General features: G+C 44.2%; 1 protein-coding gene across 1 annotated transcript in view; it reads left to right on the plus strand.

Annotated features, from left to right (window-relative positions):
- The window catches only part of synj1 (synaptojanin 1), a gene marked incomplete at its 3' end in the record, with an annotated part of 56,485 nt that overhangs the window by 24,075 nt on the left and 5,640 nt on the right, over nt 1-26,770 (plus strand). Inside the window, 7 exon segments of the mRNA XM_071364952.1 lie at nt 318-543; nt 2,917-3,000; nt 14,816-14,877; nt 19,824-19,920; nt 20,627-20,802; nt 24,656-24,737; nt 25,160-25,312. Of these exon segments, the coding sequence (XP_071221053.1) occupies nt 318-543; nt 2,917-3,000; nt 14,816-14,877; nt 19,824-19,920; nt 20,627-20,802; nt 24,656-24,737; nt 25,160-25,312 (880 nt within the window).

Consider the following 26,770-nt stretch of genomic DNA (forward strand, 5'->3'; position numbering starts at 1 on the left):
ATCCTAAAGCTCATATTGCACCTCATTATCCTAATGCTCATATTGCACCTCATTATCCTAATGCTCATATTGCACCTCATTATCCTAATGCTCATATTGCACTTCATTATCCTGAAGCTCATATTGCACCTCATTATCCTAATGCTCATATTGCACCTCATTTTCCTCAAGCTCATTTTGCACCTCATTTTCCTCAAGCTCATTTTGCACCTCATTTTCCTAAAGCTCATTTTGTGGCTGATTTGCTGGTGTTGTGCTTAGTGCATCATGGCTCTTATGACACTGTCTCTGGTCACGTGTCTCTCGTCTCCCCCTAGGAACCAGTCCCTTCACCTTCACCTAAAGCACTACGGTGTGAACTGTGATGACTGGTTGTTGCGGTTGATGTGTGGCGGGGTGGAGATCAGGACGATCTACGCAGGTCACAAACAGGCCAAGGCCTGCGTCATCTCCCGCCTCAGCTCAGAGAGGGCCGGGACACGTTTCAATGTCCGAGGGGCCAACGATGACGGACAGGTGGCCAACTTCGTAGAGACTGAACAGGTAGGTCTGGAGGGAGAGGGAAGGAGGTGACATGAGACCGGTGGGCTACTTCGTAGAGACTGAACAGGTAGGTCTGGAAGGAGAGGGAAGGAGGTGACATTAGACCGGTGGGCTACTTCGTAGAGACTGAACAGGTAGGTCTGGAAGGAGAGGGAAGGAGATGACATTAGACCGGTGGGCTACTTCGTAGAGACTGAACAGGTAGGTCTGGAGGGAGAGGGAAGGAGGTGACATTAGACCGGTGGGCTACTTCGTAGAGACTGAACAGGTAGGTCTGGAGGGAGAGGGAAGGAGGTGACATTAGACCGGTGGGCTACTTCGTAGAGACTGAACAGGTAGGTCTGGAGGGAGAGGGAAGGAGGTGACATTAGACCGGTGGGCTACTTCGTAGAGACTGAACAGGTAGGTCTGGAGGGAGAGGGAAGGAGGTGACATTAGACCGGTGGGCTACTTCGTAGAGACTGAACAGGTAGGTCTGGAGGGAGAGGGAAGGAGGTGACATTAGACCGGTGGGCTACTTCGTAGAGACTGAACAGGTGGGTCTGGAGGGAGAGGGAAGGAGGTGACATTAGACAGGTGGCCAACTTCGTAGAGACTGAACAGGTAGGTCTGGAGGGAGAGGGAAGGAGGTGACATGAGACCGGTGGGCTACTTCGTAGAGACTGAACAGGTAGGTCTGGAAGGAGAGGGAAGGAGGTGACATTAGACCGGTGGGCTACTTCGTAGAGACTGAACAGGTAGGTCTGGAAGGAGAGGGAAGGAGATGACATTAGACCGGTGGGCTACTTCGTAGAGACTGAACAGGTAGGTCTGGAGGGAGAGGGAAGGAGGTGACATTAGACCGGTGGGCTACTTCGTAGAGACTGAACAGGTAGGTCTGGAGGGAGAGGGAAGGAGGTGACATTAGACCGGTGGGCTACTTCGTAGAGACTGAACAGGTAGGTCTGGAGGGAGAGGGAAGGAGGTGACATTAGACCGGTGGGCTACTTCGTAGAGACTGAACAGGTAGGTCTGGAGGGAGAGGGAAGGAGGTGACATTAGACCGGTGGGCTACTTCGTAGAGACTGAACAGGTAGGTCTGGAGGGAGAGGGAAGGAGGTGACATTAGACCGGTGGGCTACTTCGTAGAGACTGAACGGGTAGGTCTGGAGGGAGAGGGAAGGAGGTGACATTAGACAGGTGGCCAACTTCGTAGAGACTGAACAGGTAGGTCTGGAGGGAGAGGGAAGGAGATGACATTAGACCGGTGGGCTACTTCGTAGAGACTGAACAGGTAGGTCTGGAGGGAGAGGGAAGGAGGTGACATTAGACCGGTGGGCTACTTCGTAGAGACTGAACAGGTAGGTCTGGAGGGAGAGGGAAGGAGGTGACATTAGACCGGTGGGCTACTTCGTAGAGACTGAACAGGTAGGTCTGGAGGGAGAGGGAAGGAGGTGACATTAGACCGGTGGGCTACTTCGTAGAGACTGAACAGGTGGGTCTGGAGGGAGAGGGAAGGAGGTGACATTAGACAGGTGGCCAACTTTTACATAAACACTGTCATAAAAATGTTTGTTTTATACACATTTCAAATGTAATGGTCTATTGTAGCAATGTCACATAGTTTTCTAAAGGGTTTGTAATTATCTAAAAAGGTATACTCTCCCAAATAATCGAATACTAACTTCCGTTCTGATATTTAATTAATCGTTCCCGTCTGTAAATTCAACATTAACACTGTCCTATGTATTCATATTTGATTTTATCACAACCTTAATCACAACAGTTTCAGAAGGGAATAACAAACGTTTCTCTCGGCACTGTGGCTGTCCTCTACTCCAGCCTATCCACACTAGTGTCTGAGTCTGTGCGTCCATGCATATCTATTTGACTATAGTATGGTGCGGCAGGTAGCCTAGTGGTTAGAGCGTTGGGCCAGTAACTGAAAGGTTGCTGGTTGCTGGAAAGGTTGCTGGATCGAATCCCCGAGCTGTCGTTCTGCCCCTGAACAAGGCAGTTAACCCACTGTTCCTAGGCCGTCATTGTAAATAAGAATTTGTTCTTAATGTTCTTAACTGACTCGCCTAATTAAATAAAGGTTAAAAAATTTAAAATAAATAAATGTATGGGTGTGTATGTCGGAGGGCCTGGGAGATGACTAAAGTATTGTTCTCCTTCTGTCTTCTTCTTTTGTCTAATTCTTCTGTCTTCTTCTTCTTCCTTCTTCTGTCTTCTTCTATCTTCTTCCTTCTCCTTCTGTCTTCTTCTTTTGTCTTCTGTTTTCTTCTTCTTCTTCCTTCTCCTGTCTTCTTCTATCTTCTTCCTTCTCCTTCTGTCTTCTTCTTTTGTCTTCTGTCTTCTTCCTTCTTCTTCTTCTTCTTCTTCTGTCTGCAGGTGATCTTCCTGGATGACCAGGTGTCTTCCTTCATCCAGATCCGTGGTTCCATTCCTCTGTTCTGGGAGCAACCAGGAATACAGGTAAGACGATGGGTCTGCACCTGACAATAATATGGAAGCTGTAAATATTGACTTCAATAGGATCGCGCACTCAAACTATATACACTACCAGTCAACAGTTTGGACACACTTAATCATTCAAGGGTTTTTCTTTATTTTTTTACTATTTTCTACATTGTAGAATAATAGTGAAGACATCAAAACTATGAAATAACACATATGGAATCATGTAGTAACCAAAAAAGTGTTAACCTCTATAGGGGGTGTGGGGCGCTACCGTCCCACCTGGCCAACATCCGGTGAAATTGCAGAGCGCCAAATTCAATAAATACTATAAATATTTAACTTTCATGAAATCACAAGTGTAATACATCAAAATAAAGCTTAACTTGTTGTTAATCCAGCCGCCGTGTCAGATTTCAAAAGGCTTTACGGAGAAAGCAAACCATGCGATTATCTGAGGACAGCGCGCTCAGCACACAAAACATTACATACAGTTACCAGCCAAGTAGATTAGTCATGAAAGTCAGAAATAGCAATAAAATGAATCACTTACCTTTGATGATCTTCGTATGATTGCACTCACAAGACTCCCAGTTACACAATAAATGTTTGTTTTGTTCGATAAAGCCCCTCTTTATATCCAAAAACCTAAATTACTGTTGGCGCGTTTTGTTCAGTAATCCAATGGCTCAAATGCGGTCACAACAGGCAGATAATCAGTCATTAGGTTGTTTTTAAACGGAATAATCGATAATATTTCAACCGGACAATAGCGTCGTCAATATAAAAGAAAAACAAGAAAGGCGCATTCTCGGTCGCGCGCAGGAAACAGCTCTGGGGACATCCCACTATCCACTCACTCAAAGTTGTCATTCTCCCTAATTTTTCAGAATAAAACCCTGAAACAATGTCTTAAGACTGTTCACAACTAGTGGAAGCCATAGGGAACGGAATCTGGCTCCTATCCCTTTAAATGGTGGATAGGCTTTCATTGGAAAAACAGCCATTTCAAAATAATGGCACTTCCTGGATGGATTTTCCTCAGGTTTTCAAATGCCATTTCACTTCTGTTATACTCACAGACATTATTTTAATTTTCTACTAATTATATGCATATCCTAGCTTCTGGGCCTGAGTAGCAGGCAGTTTACTTTGGGCACGCTTTTCATCCGGAGGTGAAAATAGTGCCCCCTACCCTAGTGAGGTTAAACAAATCAAAATATATTTTAGATTCTTCAAAGTAGCCACTTTTTTCCTTAATGACAGCTTTGGACACTCTTGGCATTCTCTCAACCAGCTTCACCTGGAATACTTTTCCAACAGTCTTGAAGGAGTTCCCACATTCTGAGCACTTGTTGGCTGCTTTTCCTTCACTCTGCGGTCCAACTCATCCCAAACCATCTCAACTGGGTTGAGGCCGGGTGAATGTGGAGGCCGGGTGATTGTGGAGGCCAGGTCATCTGATGCAGCACTCCATCACTCTCCTTCTTGGCCAAATAGCCTTTACACAGCCTGGTGTGTTGCGTCATTGTCCTGTTGAAAAACAAATTATAGTCCCACTAAGCGCAAACCAGATGGTATGGCGTATCGCTGCAGAATGCTGTGGTAGCCATGCTGGTTAAGTGTGCCTTGAATTCTAAATAAATCACAGACAGTGTCACCAGCAAAGCACCATCACACCACCACCTCCATGCTTCACGGTGGGAACCACACATGTGGAGATCATCCGTTCACCTACTCTGCGTCTCACAGAGACACGGCAGTTAGAACCAAAAATCTCAAATTTGGACTCATCAGACCAAAGGACAGATTTTCACCGGTCTAATGACCATTGCTTGTGTTTCTTGGCCCAAGCAAGTCTCTTCTTCTTATTGGTGTCCTTTAGTATAGGTTTCTTTGCAGCGGAAGGCCAGCATACTGGAGTCGCCTATTTACTGTTGACGTTGAGACTGGTGTTTTACGGATACTATTTAATGAAGCTGCCAGTTGAGAACTTGTGAGGCGTCTGTTTCTCAAACTAGACACTCTAATGTACTTGTCTTCTTGCTCAGTTGTGCACCGGGGCCTCCCACTCCTCTTTCTATTCTGGTTAGAGCCAGTTTGCGCTGTTCTGTGAAGGGAGTAGTACACAGCGTTGTATGAGATCTTCAGTTTCTTGGCAATTTCTCGCATGGAATAGCCATTTCTCAGAACAAGAATAGACTGACGAGTTTCAGAAGGAAGGTCTTTGTTTCTGGCCATTTTGAGCCTGTAATCGAATCCACAAATGCTGATGCTCCAGATATTCAACTAGTATAAAGAAGGCCAGTTTTATTGATTCTTTAATCAGAACAACAGTTTTCATCTGTGCTTACATAATTGCAAAAGGGTTTTCTAATGATCAATTAGCCTTTTAAAATGATAAACTTGGATTAGCTAACACAATGTGCCATTGGAACACAGGAGTGATGGTTGCTGATAATGGGCCTCTTGACGCCTATGTAGATATTCCATTAAAAAACAGCCGTTTCCAGCTACAATAGTCATTTACAACACTTAACAATGGCCTACACTGTATTTCTGATCAATTTGATGTTATTTTAATGGCCAAAAAACTTGGTTTTCTTTCAAAAACAAGGACATTTCGAAGTGATCCCAAACTTTTGAACGGTAGTGTATATATTTTAATATTGGGCTGGCTGATCCTTTTCTAGAATATACACACAGTGGCCAGTTTATTAGATACACCCATCTACTACCATGTCGGACCCACATTTGCCTCCATAACAACCTGAATTATTCGGGGCATGGAACCGTTGCTCAATTGGTATCAAGGAACCTAACGTGTGCCAGGGAAACATTCCCCACACCATTACACCACCACCACCAGCCCGTACTCTTGACAACAGACAGGATGGGACCATGGACTCATGCTGCCTATGCCAAATCGTTACTCTGCCATCAGCATGACGCAACATGCCATTTTTCAGTGTTGGTAATCACGTGCCCACTGGAGCCACTTCTTGTTTTTTTTCTGATAGGAGTTTTTAGCTGTGGTTGTCTGATGCAATACCCCATCAGTGTTGTGGGTTCCAAAATGCTGTTCTGTTATTGTTATTGTTCTGTTATTTGCCTGTTTCTGGCCCTGCCTGTCAGCTTGTACGATTCTTGCCATTCTCCTTCGACTTCTCGTCAACAAGCTGTTTTTGTGAGTCACTGCGTGGATGGAAACCAACATGGCAGAGAGCTGTTCCGCTAATACCATCCGTCACTGAAAGTTACAGAGCCTTCAGAAAGTATTCACACCCTTGGACTTTTCCCACATTTTATTGTGTTACAGCCTGAATTTAAAATGGATTCTATTTAGATTTTGTGTCACTGGCCTACAAAACAATACCTCATAATGTCAAAGTAGAATTATGTTTTGAGACATTTAAAATTATTTTTTAAATTTTTTACAATTATTTAAAAATGAAAATAGGAAATGTTTTGAGTCGATAAGTATACAAACCCTTTGTTATGGCAAAACCTAAATAAAATCAGGAGTAAAAATGTACTTAATAGTAAAACCACTGGGCCTCGAGGACCCCCCCAGTCAAGCTAATGAGCAGTCATTATGACTGCAACATTCTAAAAGTCTAATTAATACGTTTCATATATATTATCGCGATTTAAAAACAACAACATTTGGTTATGTTTATGACGGTCTAAGGTAACATTCGAATACGATTTTTATTTTAAATAACACAATATCATTTTCAATAGTTTGTTACAATTTTTTTATTTTTTACAGTTTTACATTACTCCTTGACAAGACCTGAAAATGGTTGTCTAGCAATGATCAACAACCAATTTGACAGAGTTGGAAGAATTTTGAAAAGAATAATGGGCAAATGTTGCACAATCCAGGTTTGAAAAGCTCTTAGAGACTTACCCAGAAAGACACAGCTGTAATCGCTGCCAAAGGTGCTTCTACAAGTATAGACTCGGGTGTGAATACTTATGTAAATTAGGTATTTCTGTATTTCATTTTCAATAAATGTGCAAGTACTGTGACGTCATTATGGAGTATCGTGACGTCATTATGGAGTATCGTGACGTCATTATGGAGTATCGTGACGTCATTATGGAGTATCGTGACGTCCGTATGAAGTATTGTGACGTCATTATGGAGTATTGTGTGACACATCAAAATGTGGAATAAGTCAAGGTGTCTGAATACTTTCTGAAGGGACTGTGTGTGAGGAGGAGACTGGGGGGGTTTGACAACTTCTTCTATGGTAGATGAGTCACACATGGAGACAACTTCTTCTATGGTAGATGAGTCACACATGGAGACAACTTCTTCTATGGTAGATGAGTCACACATGGAGACAACTTCTTCTATGGTAGATGAGTCACACATGGAGACAACTTCTTCTATGGTAGATGAGTCACACATGGAGACAACTTCTTCTATGGTAGACAAGCCATATAGAGAGACAGCTTCTTCCATAGTTGACAAGCCATACAGAGAGACAACTTCTTCTATGGTAGACAAGTCATACATGACAATGAATGGACACAGAGAGAAGTTGGCTGATTTAAAAACAGGCTGAACCACCAGGCTACCGGAAGAGGCTTTGGTAGTAATCCCATCCATCAGCTGTCTCTCTGGCAATTTAGCCAGGGGACAAGGTTACTTTGGTAGTAAGTTGTAAGTAGCCTTGTCCGAGCCAGAACGGCCCACAGGGCAGGAGCCTATCTTCTGTTTGTGAGGCAGCTTGCTGTACAAGTACACCCCCTGGACAGGTTTCTAGTAGCAGTAAAACAAAAGTCCCAGTGAAGACTCTAGCAGCATGGCTGTGTAGTAAACCATGGCAGTATAGACTCCAGCAGCATGGCTGTGTAGTAAACCATGGCAGTATAGACTCCAGCAGCATGGCTGTGTAGTAAACCATGGCAGTATAGACTCCAGCTGCATGGCTGTGTAGTAAACCATGGCAGTATAGACTCCAGCTGCATGGCTGTGTAGTAAACCATGGCAGTATAGACTCCAGCAGCATGGCTGTATAGTAAACCATGGCAGTATAGACTCCAGCAGCATGGCTGTGTAGTAAACCATGGCAGTATAGACTCCAGCAGCATGGCTGTGTATAGTAAACCATGGCAGTATAGACTCCAGCAGCATGGCTGTGTATAGTAAACCATGGCAGTATAGACTCCAGCAGCATGGCTGTGTATAGTAAACCATGGCAGTATAGACTCCAGCAGCATGGCTGTGCATAGTAAACCATGGCAGTATAGACTCCAGCAGCATGGCTGTGTATAGTAAACCATGGCAGTATAGACTCCAGCAGCATGGCTGTGTATAGTAAACCATGGCAGTATAGACTCCAGCAGCATGGCTGTGCATAGTAAACCATGGCAGTATAGACTCCAGCAGCATGGCTGTGCAGTAACCCATGGCAGTATAGACTCCAGCAGCATGGCTGTGTATAGTAAACCATGGCAGTATAGACTCCAGCAGCATGGCTGTGTATAGTAAACCATGGCAGTATAGACTCCAGCAGCATGGCTGTGTGGTTAACCATGGCAGTATAGACTCCAGCAGCATGGCTGTGTATAGTAAACCATGGCAGTATAGACTCCAGCAGCATGGCTGTGTGGTTAACCATGGCAGTATAGACTCCAGCAGCATGGCTGTGTAAAGTAAACCATGGCAGTATAGACTCCAGCAGCATGGCTGTGTATAGTAAACCATGGCAGTATAAACTCCAGCAGCATGGCTGTGTGTAGTAAACCATGGCAGTATAGACTCCAGCAGCATGGCTGTGTATAGTAAACCATGTCAGTATAGACTCCAGCAGCATGGCTGTGTAGTAAACCATGGCAGTATAGACTCCAGCTGCATGGCTGTGTAGTAAACCATGACAGTAAAGACTCCAGCAGCATGGCTGTGTGTAGTAAACCATGGCAGTATAGACTCCAGCAGCATGGCTGTGTATAGTAAACCATGGCAGTATAGACTCCAGCAGCATGGCTGTGTATAGTAAACCATGGCAGTATAGACTCCAGCAGCATGGCTGTGTGTAGTAAACCATGGCAGTATAGACTCCAGCAGCATGGCTGTGTAGTAAACCATGGCAGTATAGACTCCAGCAGCATGGCTGTGTATAGTAAACCATGGCAGTATAGACTCCAGCAGCATGGCTGTGTAGTAAACCATGGCAGTATAGACTCCAGCAGCATGGCTGTGCAGTAAACCATGGCAGTATAGACTCCAGCAGCATGGCTGTGTAGTAAACCATGGCAGTATAGACTCCAGCAGCATGGCTGTGTAGTAAACCATGGCAGTATAGACTCCAGCAGCATGGCTGTGTAGTAAACCATGGCAGTATAGACTCCAGCAGCATGGCTGTGTAGTAAACCATGGCAGTATAGACTCCAGCAGCATGGCTGTGCAGTAAACCATGGCAGTATAGACTCCAGCAGCATGGCTGTGCAGTAAACCATGGCAGTATAGACTCCAGCAGCATGGCTGTATAGTAAACCATGGCAGTATAGACTCCAGCAGCATGGCTGTGCAGTAAACCATGGCAGTATAGACTCCAGCAGCATGGCTGTATAGTAAACCATGGCAGTATAGACTCCAGCAGCATGGCTGTGCAGTAAACCATGGCAGTATAGACTCCAGCAGCATGGCTGTGTATAGTAAACCATGGCAGTATAGACTCCAGCAGCCTGGCTCTGTGTGGTAACTATAGTTACTAGGCCTATAGAATGTAACAGTAACCTCTGTGTAACACATTATTAATTATTCAAGACCTCCAGCCTCCCTAGAAGCGTGTTTATTGGCTGATTGACTGAAGAGGCTCTTCTCAATAGGTTGTCCAGGTGTTCCATCTATTCTCTGTTGTTTTCTCACCATCAAACCTTCTCCTTCAATGGCCAAACGTTGAATTCTGCAACTGTGTCAACAACAATAAAACAACAACACTATTTTGCTCAGAACATATATGTGTTTGTTACCCTTAAGTGTGTGTTTTTGTTTTTTGAAAAATATTGTTTTTCAACAGGAAGGTAATACCTAGAGTGGGACTTTTAATAAGCACTGTGAGGACAGGACTGGACAGGGAGAGGGTGACGTAATGCCAGCCCAGGCTAGCTGCATGAATGAAAATATGGGTGGTAATAAATAACACAAAAAAACAGTCATATGTTCAGGTACACCTACCTGAAGCAAAGGGGAGAGGAAAGATAGTGTTGATTTGACAGAGAAGGGTGAGGGGGAAACAGGCTAAGGCCTGTAGTGGGGGAAGGCAGAGCCTCAAGGAGCATTCTGCCAGGGTGTGCCCGTGTGTGCCCGTGTGTGTGTGTGTGTGTGTGTACTTAGCTGCGTCTGTGACTCACTCAGTGTGACTCAGTCTGTGCAAGAAATGAGAGAAGGAACGAGAGGCCAGTAATGGAAAGGTAGAAACGGACAGATGGACAGATTGAGACAGTGCCAGATTGAGACAGATGGACAGATTGAGACAGTGCCAGAGAGATAGCATGCGGATTCTGACAGACACCAGGACAATAGAGGACTGCATCCTACCCCTGTTTTGGACACGCCAGTCCCTCTCTGTCTGTGACAGACACCAGGACAATAGAGGACTGCATCCTACCCCTGTTTAGGACACGCCAATCCCCTCTCTGTCTGTGACAGACACCAGGACAATAGAGGACTGCATCCTACCCCTGTTTTGGACACGCCAGTCCCCTCTCTGTCTCTGACAGACACCAGGACAATAGAGGACTGCATCCTACCCCTGTTTTGGACACGCCAGTCCCTCTCTATCTGTGACAGACACCAGGACAATAGAGGACTGCATCCTACCCCTGTTTTGGACACGCCAGTCCCTCTCTGTCTGTGACAGACACCAGGACAATAGAGGACTGCATCCTAACCCTGTTTAGGACACGCCAGTCCCTCTCTGTCTGTGACAGACACCAGGACAATAGAGGACTGCATCCTACCCCTGTTTTGGACACGCCAGTCCCCTCTCTGTCTGTGACAGACACCAGGACAATAGAGGACTGCATCCTACCCCTGTTTAGGACACGCCAGTCCCTCTCTGTCTGTGACAGACACCAGGACAATAGAGGACTGCATCCTACCCCTGTTTCGGACAAGCCAGTCCCTCTCTGTCTGTGACAGACACCAGGACAATAGAGGACTGCATCCTAACCCTGTTTTGGACACGCCAGTCCCTCTCTGTCTGTGACAGACACCAGGACAATAGAGGACTGCATCCTACCCCTGTTTTGGACACGCCAGTCCCCTCTCTGTCTGTGACAGACACCAGGACAATAGAGGACTGCATCCTACCCCTGTTTTGGACACGCCAGTCCCCTCTCTGTCTGTGACAGACACCAGGACAATAGAGGACTGTATCCTACCCCTGTTTTGGACACGCCAGTCCCCTCTCTGTCTGTGACAGACACCAGGACAATAGAGGACTGCATCCTACCCCTGTTTTGGACACGCCAGTCCCCTCTCTGTCTGTGACAGACACCAGGACAATAGAGGACTGCATCCTACCCCTGTTTAGGACACGCCAGTCCCTCTCTGTCTGTGACAGACCCAGGCTGAAATGGCACCCTATTCCCTATATATAGTACACTACTTTAGACCAGAGTCCTATGGCACCCTATCCCTATATATAGTACACTACTTTAGACCAGAGTCCTATGGCACCCTATTCCCTATATATAGTGCACTACTTTAGACCAGAGCCCTATGACACCTTATTCCCTATATAGTGCACTACTTTAGACCAGAGCCCTATGCCACCCTATTCCCTATATAGTACACTACTTTAGACCAGAGTCCTATGTTACCCTATTCCCTATATATAGTGCACTACTTTAGACCAGAGCCCTATGCCACCCTATTCCCTATATAGTACACTACTTTAGACCAGAGTCCTATGGCACCCTATTCCCTATATATAGTGCACTACTTTAGACCAGAGCCCTATGACACCTTATTCCCTATATAGTGCACTACTTTAGACCAGAGCCCTATGCCACCCTATTCCCTATATAGTACACTACTTTAGACCAGAGTCCTATGTTACCCTATTCCCTATATATAGTGCACTACTTTAGACCAGAGCCCTATGCCACCCTATTCCCTATATAGTACACTACTTTAGACCAGAGTCCTATGGCACCCTATTCCCTATATATAGTGCACTACTTTAGACCAGAGCCCTATGCCACCCTATTCCCTACATAGTACAATGCTAGCATCTGTTACTAAACCAATAACTAGCCAGCTAATATTGTTGCACTCGCTAAGTCTAGGGGTCTTAGACCTAGTTAACTGGTCTGTAACCTGACTAAAGATGTGCATCTACAGTGTATATACAGTACCAATCAACAGTCTGGACACACGCACTCATTCAAGGGTTTTTCTTTATTTTTTACATTGTAGAATAATAGTGAAGACATCAAAACTATGAAATAACACATATGGAATCATATAGTAACCAAAAAAGTGTTAAACAATTTCAAATATGATTTTTATATTTGAGATTTTTCTAAGTTGCCACTTTGCTTTGATTAACAGCTTTGCACACTCTTGGCATTCTCTCAACCACCTGGAATGCTTTTCCATGAATACCCCATAGACCAAATTATACGTGCTCATCGCAGAGGCAGAAGGACGGGTGTAATGATTCTGGATGGCCAGATTGCTAGAAACCATGACAAACAGCCATGTGGGGAATCGTAGGTGGCTTGTTTCGGCTCGTTTGATCTTGTTCTAGATACCATCTCTTGTTTTTTATGTTGTTTTGACAAGAGGTCGACCTATTAGGATTTTTTTCAACGCCGATACCGATTATTGGAGGACCCAAAAAAAAGCCGATACCGATTAATCTGACGTTTTTTATTTTTTTTTATATTATTTTGTAATAATGACCATTACAACAATACTGAATGAACAATGAACCCTTTTATTTTAACTTAATATAATACATAAATAAAAACTTTTTAGTCTCAAATAAATAATGAAACATGTTCAATTTGGTTTAAATAATGCAGAAACAAAGTGTTGGAGAAGAAAGTAAAAGTGCAATATGTGCCACGTAAAAATGCTCATGTTTAAGTTCCTTGCTCAGAACATGAGAACATATGAAAGCTGGTGGTTCAATACTCCCAATGAAGAAGTTTTAGATTGTAGTTCTTATAGGAATTATAGGACTATTTCTCTCTATACCATTTGTATTTCACATACCTTTGACTATTGGATGTTCTTATAGGCACTATAGTATTTCCAGCCTAATCTCGGGAGTTGATAGGCTTGAAGTCATAAACAGAGCTGTGATCAAGCATTGCTAAGAGCTGCTGGCAAACGCAGTAAAGTGCTGTTTGAATGAACGCTTACAAGCCTGCTGCTGCCTACCACCGCTCAGTCAGACTGCTCTATCAAATATCAAATCATAGACTTAATTATAATATAATAAACACAGAGAAATACAAGCCTTAGGTCATTAATATGGTCAAATCCGGAAACTATCATTTAGAAAAACAAAACGTTTATTCTTTCAGTGAAATACAGAACCGTTCCGTATTTTATCGAACGGGTGGCATCCCTAAGTCTAAATATTGCTGTTACATTGCACACCCTTCAATGTTATGTCATAATTATGTACAATTCTGGCAAATTAATGATTGTCTTTGTTAGGAAGTGACACAGTTCGCAACGAGCCAGGCGGCCCAAACTGCTGCATATATACCCTGACTCTGCTTGTACTGAACGCAAGAGAATTGACACAATTTCCCTAGTTAATATTGCCTGCTAACATGCGATTATTTTAACTAAATATGCAGGTTTAAAAAAATATATACTTCTGTGTATTGATTTTAAGAAAGGCATTGATGTTTATGGTTAGGTACATTCGTGAAACGAATGTGCTTTTTTTGAGAATGTGCTTTTGTTAAATCATCACCCGTTTGGCGAAGTTGAATTAGGCTGTGATTCGAGGATAAATTAACAGGCACCGCATTGATTATATGCAACACAGGACAAGCTAGTTAACCTAGTAATATCATCAACCATGTGTAGTTAACTAGTGATTATGTTAAGATTGATTGATTGTTTTTTATAAGATAAGTTTAATGCTAGCTAGCAACTTACCTTGGTTCATTGCAGCCACAAGGTTCCTTTTGACGCTACACTCGCGTAACAGGTGGTCAGCCTGCCACGCAGTTTACTCGTGGATTGCAATGTAATCGGCCATAATCGGTGTCCGAAAAGGCCGATTTTACCAATTGTTAAGAAAATCGACCTCTAGTTTTGAGTCATGTCACATCTATGCTAACATGGCTAAAAGTCACTAGCTAGATAACCAACGACTGTAATGATGTATTTGAGAGACAAGTGGTCATTGTGCAAATGTATTTATGTTTTTAGTTCGTTTTGGAGTCTAATATAATAGTTGAGGTAAAGTTGTAGTCTCCCAAACAGGTTTGTTAATTATTTTAATTCAGTGTACTGAATAGTACATTTTTTCTTCGTGATTTACTTTTTGTTTACTATAATAACCTTGGTGTGTTCATTTGACTCCCTAGTAACGGGTGTATCTGGGTACTACAGAGGATAACCACATGACCCTGCTGTCTTTCTCTCTCTCGCCCTCTTTCTCTCCCTGTATCTCTCCCTGTCTCTCTCCCTGTCTCTCGCCCTGTCTCTCGCCCTCTTTCTCTCCCTGTCTCTCTCCCTGTCTCTCGCCCTGTCTCTCTCCCTGTCTCTCTCCCTGTCTCTCGCCCTCTTACTCACCCTGTCTCTCTCCCTGTCTCTCTCCCTGTCTCTCTCCTAAAGGTGGGCTCTCATCGTGTCAAGCTCTCCAGAGGGTACGAGGCCAACGCACCGGCTTTTGAGAGGTAATTAGTTTCCCCTCAGTCTGTTAGCTGTGTAAACCTTACAGTAGTGTGACGAGATGAGAGGAGACACACCCTTTCCTCTGGATGATGTGCTTCATACTGAAGCAGTTGGTTGAAAGGAAAGTTCTGGGCCAACAGATAAGACTGGACACTGGGTGCATCCCAAATGGGATCCTATTATCCTTATATAGTCCACTACTTTGGACCAGAGTCATATTGGGGATAGTGTACTACTTTGGACCAGAGTCATATTGGGGATAGTGCACTACGTTGGACCAGAGTCATATTGGGGATAGTGTACTACTTTGGACCAGAGTCATATTGGGGATAGTGTACTACTTTGGACCAGAGTCATATTGGGGATAGTCCACTACTTTGGACCAGAGTCATACTGGGGATAGTGCACTACGTTGGACCAGAGTCATATTGGGGATAGTGTACTACTTTGGACCAGAGTCATATTGGGGATAGTCCACTACGTTGGACCAGAGTCATACTGGGGATAGTCCACTACGTTGGACCAGAGTCATATTGGGGATAGTGTACTACTTTGGACCAGAGTCATATTGGGGATAGTATACTACTTTGGACCAGAGTCATACTGGGGATAGTGCACTACAGAGGGAATAGGGTCTCTCTTAATGTCTCTCTCACACAGAGAGAGACATTAAACACTAGTCTTGTTGACATTAGCAAGGCTGCAGTAGGATCTAAATGCTACTTTACTGAATAAAAAATATAAACGCAATATGTAAAGTGTTGTTCTCATGTTTCATGAGCTGAAATTCAAGATCCTAGACATTTTCCAAATGCACAAAAAACGTAATTCTCTCAAATTTTGTGCATCAATTTGTTTACATCCCTGTTAGTGAGCATTTCTGCTTTTACAAGATAATCCATCCACCTGACAGGTGTGGCATATATATATAAAAAAAAAAAAAAAAGGTGATTAAAAATAGCAGGATCATTACACAGGTGCACCTTGTGCCAGGGACAATAAAATGGCCCCAAAAATGTGCAGTTTTGTCATACAAAGCAAAGCCACCGATGTCTCAAGTTTTGAGGGAGCGTGCAATTGTCATGCTGACTGCAGGAATGTCCATCAGAGCTTTTGCCAGATAATTTAATGTTCGTTTCTCTACCATAATCCGCCTCCAACGTTGTTTTAGAGAATTTGGCAGTACGTACAACCGGCCTCACAACCGCAGACCACGTGTAACCAGGCCAGCCCGGGACCTCCACATCCAGCTTCTTCACCTGCGGGATCATCTGAGAACAGCCACCCGGATAGCTAATGAAACTGTGGGTTTTCACAAATGAAGAATTTCTGCACAAACTGTCAGAAATTGTCTCAGGGAAGCTCACCTGCACACCTCACCAGGGTGCTGATCTGACTGCAGGTTCACGTTGTAACTGACTTCAGTGGGGGAAAATGCTAGTTTCGATGGAGAAGTGTGTTCTTCACGGATTCCAACTGTACCGGGCAGGTGTCAGACAGCGTGTATGGGTTCGTGTGGGCGAGCGATGCCCTGCTCTGGGGTTATGGTATGGGCAGGCATAAGCTACGGACAATGAACACACTTAAATACTGTGACGAGATCCTGAGGCCCGTTGTCGTGCCATTCATCCACCGCCATCACCTCGTGTTTCAGCAGGATAAGGCACAGCCCCCATATCACAAGGATCTGTACACATAACCAACAGATGTATATCTGTATTCCCAGTCGTGAAATCCATAGATTAGGGCCTCATGAATTCATTTAAATTGACTGATTTCCTGATATGAACTGTAACTCAGTAAAATCTTTGAAATGGTTGCATGTTGTGTTTTATATTTTTGTTCAGTGTACTAGGTGGTTGTTACCTTGACTGCTAACCATTACATACACCTGTAATATCCCCTGTCTGAGTGGGGTCTTCTCTGTAGTGGGGTCTTCTGTGTAGTGGGGTCTTCTCTGTAGTGGGGTCTTCTCTGAGGCTTCTCTGAGGGGGGGGGGGGGGGGTCTGTGGGAGGGATATCTGACCTGTGTGTGTGACTGTGTTCCAGAGTGATATCTCACCTGTGTATGTGACTGTGTTCCAGAGTGATATCTCACCTGTGTGTATGTGACTGTGTTCCGGAGTGATATCTCACCTGTATGTGACTGTGTTCCAGAGTGGTATCTCACCTGTGTATGTGACTGTGTTCCAGAGTGATATCTCACCTGTGTATGTGACTGTGTTCCGGAGTGATATCTCACCTGTGTGTATGTGACTGTGTTCCAGAGTGATATCTCACCTGTGTGTGTGACTGTGTTCCAGAGTGATATCTCACCTGTGTGTATGTGACTGTGTTCCAGAGTGATATCTCACCTGTGTGTATGTGACTGTGTTCCAGAGTGATATCTCACCTGTGTATGTGACTGTGTTCCAGAGTGATATCTCACCTGTGTGTATGTGACTGTGTTCCGGAGTGATATCTCACCTGTATGTGACTGTGTTCCAGAGTGGTATCTCACCTGTGTATGTGACTGTGTTCCAGAGTGATATCTCACCTGTGTATGTGACTGTGTTCCAGAGTGATATCTCACCTGTGTATGTGACTGTGTTCCGGAGTGATATCTCACCTGTGTGTATGTGACTGTGTTCCAGAGTGATATCTCACCTGTGTGTGTGACTGTGTTCCAGAGTGATATCTCACCTGTGTGTATGTGACTGTGTTCCAGAGTGATATCTCACCTGTGTATGTGACTGTGTTCCAGAGTGATATCTCACCTGTGTGTGTGACTGTGTTCCAGAGTGATATCTCACCTGTGTGTGTGACTGTGTTCCAGAGTGATATCTCACCTGTGTGTGTGACTGTGTTCCAGAGTGATATCTCACCTGTGTGTATGTGACTGTGTTCCAGAGTGATATCTCACCTGTGTATGTGACTGTGTTCCAGAGTGATATCTCACCTGTGTGTGTGACTGTGTTCCAGAGTGATATCTCACCTGTGTGTGTGACTGTGTTCCAGAGTGATATCTCACCTGTGTGTGTGACTGTGTTCCAGAGTGATATCTCACCTGTGTGTATGTGACTGTGTTCCAGAGTGATATCTCACCTGTGTGTATGTGACTGTGTTCCAGAGTGATATCTCACCTGTGTATGTGACTGTGTTCCAGAGTGATATCTCACATGTGTGTGTGACTGTGTTCCAGAGTGATATCTCACCTGTGTATGTGACTGTGTTCCAGAGTGATATCTCACCTGTGTATGTGACTGTGTTCCAGAGTGATATCTCACCTGTGTATGTGACTGTGTTCCAGAGTGATATCTCACCTGTGTGTATGTGACTGTGTTCCAGAGTGATATCTCACCTGTGTGTATGTGACTGTGTTCCAGAGTGATATCTCACCTGTGTATGTGACTGTGTTCCAGAGTGATATCTCACCTGTGTGTATGTGACTGTGTTCCAGAGTGATATCTCACCTGTGTGTATGTGACTGTGTTCCAGAGTGATATCTCACCTGTGTATGTGACTGTGTTCCGGAGTGATATCTCACCTGTGTATGTGACTGTGTTCCAGAGTGATATCTCACCTGTGTATGTGACTGTGTTCCAGAGTGATATCTCACCTGTGTGTATGTGACTGTGTTCCAGAGTGATATCTCACCTGTGTATGTGACTGTGTTCCGGAGTGATATCTCACCTGTGTATGTGACTGTGTTCCAGAGTGATATCTCACCTGTATGTGACTGTGTTCCAGAGTGATATCTCACCTGTGTGTGTGACTGTGTTCCAGAGTGATATCTCACCTGTGTGTATGTGACTGTGTTCCAGAGTGATATCTCACCTGTGTATGTGACTGTGTTCCAGAGTGATATCTCACCTGTGTGTGTGACTGTGTTCCAGAGTGATATCTCACCTGTGTGTGTGACTGTGTTCCAGAGTGATATCTCACCTGTGTGTGTGACTGTGTTCCAGAGTGATATCTCACCTGTGTGTATGTGACTGTGTTCCAGAGTGATATCTCACCTGTGTGTATGTGACTGTGTTCCAGAGTGATATCTCACCTGTGTATGTGACTGTGTTCCAGAGTGATATCTCACATGTGTGTGTGACTGTGTTCCAGAGTGATATCTCACCTGTGTATGTGACTGTGTTCCAGAGTGATATCTCACCTGTGTATGTGACTGTGTTCCAGAGTGATATCTCACCTGTGTATGTGACTGTGTTCCAGAGTGATATCTCACCTGTGTGTATGTGACTGTGTTCCAGAGTGATATCTCACCTGTGTATGTGACTGTGTTCCAGAGTGATATCTCACCTGTGTATGTGACTGTGTTCCAGAGTGATATCTCACCTGTGTATGTGACTGTGTTCCAGAGTGATATCTCACCTGTATGTGACTGTGTTCCAGAGTGATATCTCACCTGTGTATGTGACTGTGTTCCAGAGTGATATCTCACCTGTGTATGTGACTGTGTTCCGGAGTGATATCTCACCTGTGTATGTGACTGTGTTCCAGAGTGATATCTCACCTGTATGTGACTGTGTTCCAGAGTGATATCTCACCTGTGTATGTGACTGTGTTCCAGAGTGATATCTCACCTGTATGTGACTGTGTTCCGGAGTGATATCTCACCTGTGTATGTGACTGTGTTCCAGAGTGATATCTCACCTGTATGTGACTGTGTTCCGGAGTGATATCTCACCTGTGTATGTGACTGTGTTCCAGAGTGATATCTCACCTGTATGTGACTGTGTTCCAGAGTGATATCTCACCTGTGTATGTGACTGTGTTCCAGAGCTGATATCTCACCTGTATGTGACTGTGTTCCGGAGTGATATCTCACCTGTGTATGTGACTGTGTTCGAGTGATATCTCACCTGTGTATGTGACTGTGTTCCAGAGTGATATCTCACCTGTGTATGTGACTGTGTTCCAGAGTGATATCTCACCTGTGTATGTGACTGTGTTCCAGACACTTCAGTGCTCTGAGGAGGCTGTATGGGAAACAGGTGATCATCAACCTGCTAGGCATGAAGGAGGGAGAACACATGCTCAGCAAAGCATTCCAGGTACATAACCCCTAACCCCTCCTGTAACCCTTAACCCCTAACCCCTCCTGTAACCCTTAACCCCTAACCCCTCCTGTAACCCTTAACCCCTAACCCCTCCTGTAACCCTTAACCCCTAACCCCTCCTGTAACCCTTAACCCCTACCCCTCCTGTAACCCTTAACCCCTACCCCTCCTGTAACCCTTAACCCCTACCGCTCCTATAACCCTTAACCCCTACCCTTCCTATAACCCTTAACCCCTACCCCTCCTATAACCCTTAACCCCTAGCCCTCCTATAACCCTTAACCCCTACCCCTCCTATAACCCTTCCTCCTAACCTGTTCAGCATGAAGTAGGGAGAACACATGCTCAACAAAGCATTCCAGATACATCTAACTTTACTATAACCCCAACCCTAACTCCAGTCAACAAAGTATTCCAAATACATCTAACTTTACTATAACCCCAACCCTAACCCCAGTCAACAAAGCATTCCAGATACATCTACCCTTACTATAACCCCAACCAACAAAACACTCCAGATACATCTAACCTTACTATAACCCCAATCAACAAAGCATTCCAGATACATCTAACCTTACATTCTCCAAGGTTCATGTACCTGAAGCAGATTTCAGATTATTTATTTTGTCTTCATCTTTTAGTGTTTTTTTTTTTTAAATGATCCTCTTAAATGTGTCCGTCCCCCTCCTGTCTCTGTCAGAGTCACCTGAAGGCGTCCGAACACGCCGGAGCTGTGAAGATGATTAACTTTGACTACCATCAGATGGTGAAGGGCGGTAAAGCTGACAAACTCCACAGTGTCCTCAAACCTCAGCTCAACAAGTTTCTGGATGACTGTAGCTTCTTCTACTACTCTGGAGAGACGGGGGTTACCAAGTGAGACCACGCACGCGCACACACACACACACACACACATGCACATGCACGCAGACACACACACACACACACACAGACACAGACACAGACACAGACACAGACACGCACACGCACACGCAGACACACACGCAGACACGCACGCACACACGCACGCACACACGCGCACACACACAGACACACACGCACACAGACACACACACACACACACACACACACACAGACACACACACGCACACACAGACACACACACACACACGCACACGCAGACACACACGCAGACACACACACACACACACACAGACACGCACACACCCACACACACACACACACACACGCACACACACACGCAGACACACACACACACACACACACACACACACACACACACACACACACACACACACGCCAGCAGCAAATGCCGAACCTACACATCCAAGTATAACTGACCAGATTATGAAAGACAAGCGTTGCAATTTAGAGTTCCGTAAAGTGAGTGTGTAAAAGGTTATTTATTTCATTTACATTTTTTTGTCTATCAATAATGACAAACCACCTAGAACCGACAACTTGGATGGGAAATGATTTGAAGATGGTAGCGGACTATACTGCCACTCCTATTTGCCATCTCTTCAATCTAAGCCTACAGGAAATTGTGTTCCCTCAGGCCTGGAGGGAAGCAAAAACTATTCCCGTTACCCCCCAAAAAAAAGGGAAGCGCCATTTACCGGTTCAAACAGCTGACCAATCAGCCTGCTACTGACCCTTAGTAAACTTTAGGATATTTGTTTTTTACCAGATACAATGGTATTTCACAATAAACAAATGAACTGACTTTCAACACGCTTATAAGGGAAGGGCACTCAACATGTAAGGAACTAACACAAATGACTTGATGATTGGCTGAACTAAATAGTTAAGAATGTTGTGGCAGCTGTTTTTCTTTTTGTTAAAACTTCAGTGCAGCTTTTGACATTTATTGTTCATATTTTGCTGCTGAAAAAAACAAGTGTTTTATGGCTTTAAATCCCCTGCTATATTGTGGATAAAGAGTTACCTGTCTAACAGAACACAGAGGGTGTACTTTAATGGAAGCCTCTCAAACATAATCCAGGTAGAATCAGGAATTCCCCAGGGCAGCTGTCTAGGCCCCCGTACCTCCAGGTAGAGTTTGACATACCTCCAGGTAGAGTTTGACATACCTCCAGGTAGAGTTTGACATACCTCCAGGTAGAGTTTGACATACCTCCAGGTAGAGTTTGACATACCTCCAGGTAGAGTTTGACATACCTCCAGGTAGAGTTGACCTCCAGGTAGAGTTTGCCATACCTCCAGGTAGAGTTTGACATACCTCCAGGTAGAGTTGACCATACCTCCAGGTAGAGTTTGACATACCTCCAGGTAGAGTTTGACATACCTCCAGGTAGAGTTTGCCATACCTCCAGGTAGAGTTGACCATACCTCCAGGTAGAGTTTGCCATACCTCCAGGTAGAGTTTGCCAGACCTCCAGGTAGAGTTTGCCAGACCTCCAGGTAGAGTTTGACATACCTCAATAAGATAGTACTAAATATTTCCAAAACTAAAAGCGTTGTATTTGGGACAAACCATTCACTAAACCCTAAACCTCAACTAAATCTTGTAATGAATAATTGTCACGAGAATTTTCAATCCCAATGATAATAACAATCAATCGATAGCTTTGACCATCAATCAATGCCCGAGGTTTGTAAGACCATGGGTTTAATAATAATTAGTCAAAGACCCAGTTTATGCAAAAGTTCAGTACAGTTTATTCACGAGAACGTTCTCCAGTCCACAATACAAAGACATCCATTTTATAGCAACGCACATACTTCCACACAAACAGTAGATATTATACGTACATACTTCCACACAAACAGTAGATATTATACGCACATACTTCCACACAAACAGTAGATATTATACGCACATACTTCCACACAAACAGTAGATATTATGCGCACATACTTCCACACAAACAGTAGATATTATGCGCACATACTTCCACACAAACAGTAGATATTATACGCACATACTTCCACACAAACAGTAGATATTATACGCACATACTTCCACACAAACAGTAGATATTATACGCACATACTTCCACACAAACAGTAGATATTATACGCACATACTTCCACACAAACAGTAGATATTATACGCACATACTTCCACACAAACAGTAGATATCATACGCACATACTTCCACACAAACAGTAGATATTATACGCACATACTTCCACACAAACAGTAGATATTATACGCACATACTTCCACACAAACAGTAGATATCCTACGCACATACTTCCACACAAACAGTAGGTATCCTACGCACATACTTCCACACAAACAGCAGGTATCCTACGCACATACTTCCACACAAACAGTAGATATCCTACGCACATACTGTATCACTACCCAGCCGACAAAGATTAGGGAGGACGTGAGAAGTACTCCCTGTCCTCCCTCAAGATTAGGGAGCACTCACTGCCCTCTCCCAAATCTCTGAGGCCCCTAGCCAAGGTCTGCACCCAATCTTGCTCAGACAGTCTGTGTTTAAGATACTATAAAGATATATTGTACAGATATATTGTTTTACCCTAATTCTGACTAAACCTACACACATCATTAATTATACTTTTACTGACTAAAACTACACACATCATTAAGAATAATTTTATGATTCTAATCAATTTCATACAATTATATAGTTTCAGGGTGGAATATTCTAATCATTCATTTAAACATATAAATTCCATTAACAATAATGTGGCAATTGAACAAGTTGAGGTGACTAAACAATCTTGGTGTAACGCTGGATTGTAAACTGTCATGGTCAAAACATGTTGATACAACAGTAGCTAAGATGGGGGAGAAGTCTGTCCGTAATAAATCACTGCTCTGCCTTCTTAACAACACTATCAACAAGGCAGGTCCTACAGGCCCTAGTTTCTACCTTCTAAACAACACTATCAACAAGGCAGGTCCTACAGGCCCTAGTTTCTACCTTCTAAACAACACTATCAACAAGGCAGGTCCTACAGGCCCTAGTTTCTACCTTCTAAACAACACTATCAACAAGGCAGGTCCTACAGGCCCTAGTTCTGTCGCAGCTGGACAACTGTCCAGTCATATGGTCAAGTGTCACAAAGAGGGACGTAGGCAAATTACAGTTGACCCAGAACAGAGCAGTGCGCCTGGCCCTTAAATATACACAGAGAACTAACATCAATGACATGCAAGTCAATCTCTCCTGGCTCAAAGTAGAGGAGAGATTGACATGCATCATTACTTGTCTTTGTGAACGGTATTGACATGTTGAAAGTGCCAAGTCTGTCTGTTCATAAGAGTAGCACACAGATCAGACACCCATAGATACCCCACAAGACATGTCAGAAGAGGTCCCTTCACAGTCTCCATGTCCAGAACAGACATCCACATCAAGTCACTAAAGCGAGCAGGTTTAAAAAAGATATGTATTACACAACACGGACTGAGAGCCACACACATTCTACACACGCCGTCTACACACACACACACACACACACACACACACACACACACACACACACACACACACACACATATTGTAATTCTGTGGTATTGTGGATTTGATATTGTAGTAATGTCTTGTATAATGTTATGGGTTATTGATGATGTAGGCTGTTGTTTTTTTGTTTAAACCCTGTTTGGACCTGAAGAAGAGTTGCCTTGGCAGCAGCTAATGGGGAAGAGTTGCCTTGGCAGCAGCTAATGGGGATCCTAATAAATCCTCAACTCTCTTCTCCTCCTCCTCCGCCTCTCCTCCTCCTCCTCCTCCTCCTCTCCCAGGTCTCAGAGTGGTACCCTCAGGACCAACTGTCTAGACTGTCTAGACAGAACCAACAGTGTCCAGGCCTACTTCGCTTTGGAGGTGAGACACACACATTCAGTCTCACACAGGGACTTTAAGTTAATGGATCTCTATTTTAAGAAGCTCCTCTGTGACATGAATGTGTAGCTGGCAAAGCATGAATCATATTCGAGGAGTCTCCTACCCTGACTCTCTACCCTCACTCCATCCCTCCTATCTACTTCTTGTCTCCTCCCTGTCCCCGTGTCTCTCTCCTCTACCGCTCCTCTCCTCCTCCTCCTCCTCCCTCTCAACATCTTCTCTTCCCCCTAATCCTCCTCCCTCTCGCTCTCCTCCCTCTCTCCTCCTCCTCCTCCTCCCTCTCCCTCTCCTCCCTCTCTCCTCTCCTCCTCCTCCTCCTCCCTCTCCCTCTCCTCCCTCTCTCCTCTCCTCTCCTCTCCTCCTCCTCCCTCTCCCTCTCCTCCCTCTCCTCTCCCCCCCAGATGTTACCTAAACAGTTAGAGGACATGGGTCTGACAGAGAAGCCCCAGCTGGTAGCCAGGTTTCAGGAAGTGTTCAGGTCCATGTGGACGGTTAACGGAGACTCTGTCAGCAAGATCTACGCTGGGACCGGGGCCCTGGACGGAAAGGCTAAGGTAGAAGAATACATACACACACACACACACACACACCAATATCCACTCTGGGTCTAGAGCCCTGGACGGAAAGGCCAAGGTAGAATACATACTAACACCATGTAGCCTAGATGTGTGTGCCTCTGTCTCTTAACTCCTGTGTGTGTGTGTGTGCTATCTTCCCCTTTTTGCTGTCCTCTGGACCTCTCTACCTGTTGGGTAAGTTGACGATTCAGTCACTGTCCTACCTTTTACCTGTATCCTGGATCTGTTCCTATCTGGATCTGTGTTGAGCGTCTAGTGGTGATGGTGTCCTCGTGGGGGGGGGGGGGGTTGTCTGTGTGTCTTCTGTCAAATCAAATGTTATTGGTTCGAGTACATACATTTTGCAGATGTTATCGCAGGTGCAGCGAAATGCTTGTGTTACTAGCTGCAACAGTGCAGTAATATCTAGATAAATGCTTGTGTTACTAGCTCCAACAGTACAGTAATATCTAGATAAATGCTTGTGTTACTAGCTCCAACAGTACAGTAATATCTAGATAAATGCTTGTGTTACTAGCTCCAACAGTGCAGTAATATCTAGATAAATGCTTGTGTTACTAGCTCCAACAGTACAGTAATATCTAGATAAATGCTTGTGTTACTAGCTCCAACAGTACAGTAATATCTAGATAAATGCTTGTGTTTCTGGCTCCAACAGTGCAGTAGTACCTAACGATATAAAACAATACACACAAATAAATAAAAAATAAATACAATTTAATGAAGAAATATAGAAATATTAGAATAAGCAATGTCAGAGTTCGGAATATAAATATGTGTATTGACAGTATATGAATAGAAAAGGTCCGTACAGCAGTTATATAGGATGAACCAGGACTAGAATACAGTATATACAGTGGGGCAAAAAAGTATTTAGTCAGCCACCAATTGTGCAAGTTCTCCCACTTAAAAAGATGAGAGAAGCCTGTAATTTTCATCATAGGTACACTTCAACTATGACAGACAAAATGAGGAGAAAAAATCCAGAAAATCACATTGTAGGATTTTTTATGAATTTCTTTGCAAATTATGGTGGAGGCTGGTTAGTGACAGTGACTAAGGTTCAGGGCAGGGTACTGGGTGGAGGCTGGTCAGTAACAGTGATTAGGGTTGGACTGTAAACCTACAGGACAGTAGATCTCCAGGAAGAGGGTTGGACTGTAAACCTACAGGACAGTAGATCTCCAGGAAGAGGGTTGGACTGTAAACCTACAGGACAGTAGATCTCCAAGAAGAGGGTTGGACTGTAAACCTACAGGACAGTAGATCTCCAGGAAGAGGGTTGGACTGTAAACCTACAGGACAGTAGATCTCCAGGAAGAGGGTTGGACTGTAAACCTACAGGACAGTAGATCTCCAGGAAGAGGATTGGGCTGTAAAACCTACAGGACAGTAGATCTCCAGGAAGAGGGTTGGACTGAAACCCTACAGGAC

Source organism: Salvelinus alpinus, chromosome 24, assembly GCF_045679555.1.
Source record: "Salvelinus alpinus chromosome 24, SLU_Salpinus.1, whole genome shotgun sequence".
Classification (NCBI taxonomy): Eukaryota; Metazoa; Chordata; class Actinopteri; order Salmoniformes; family Salmonidae; genus Salvelinus; species Salvelinus alpinus.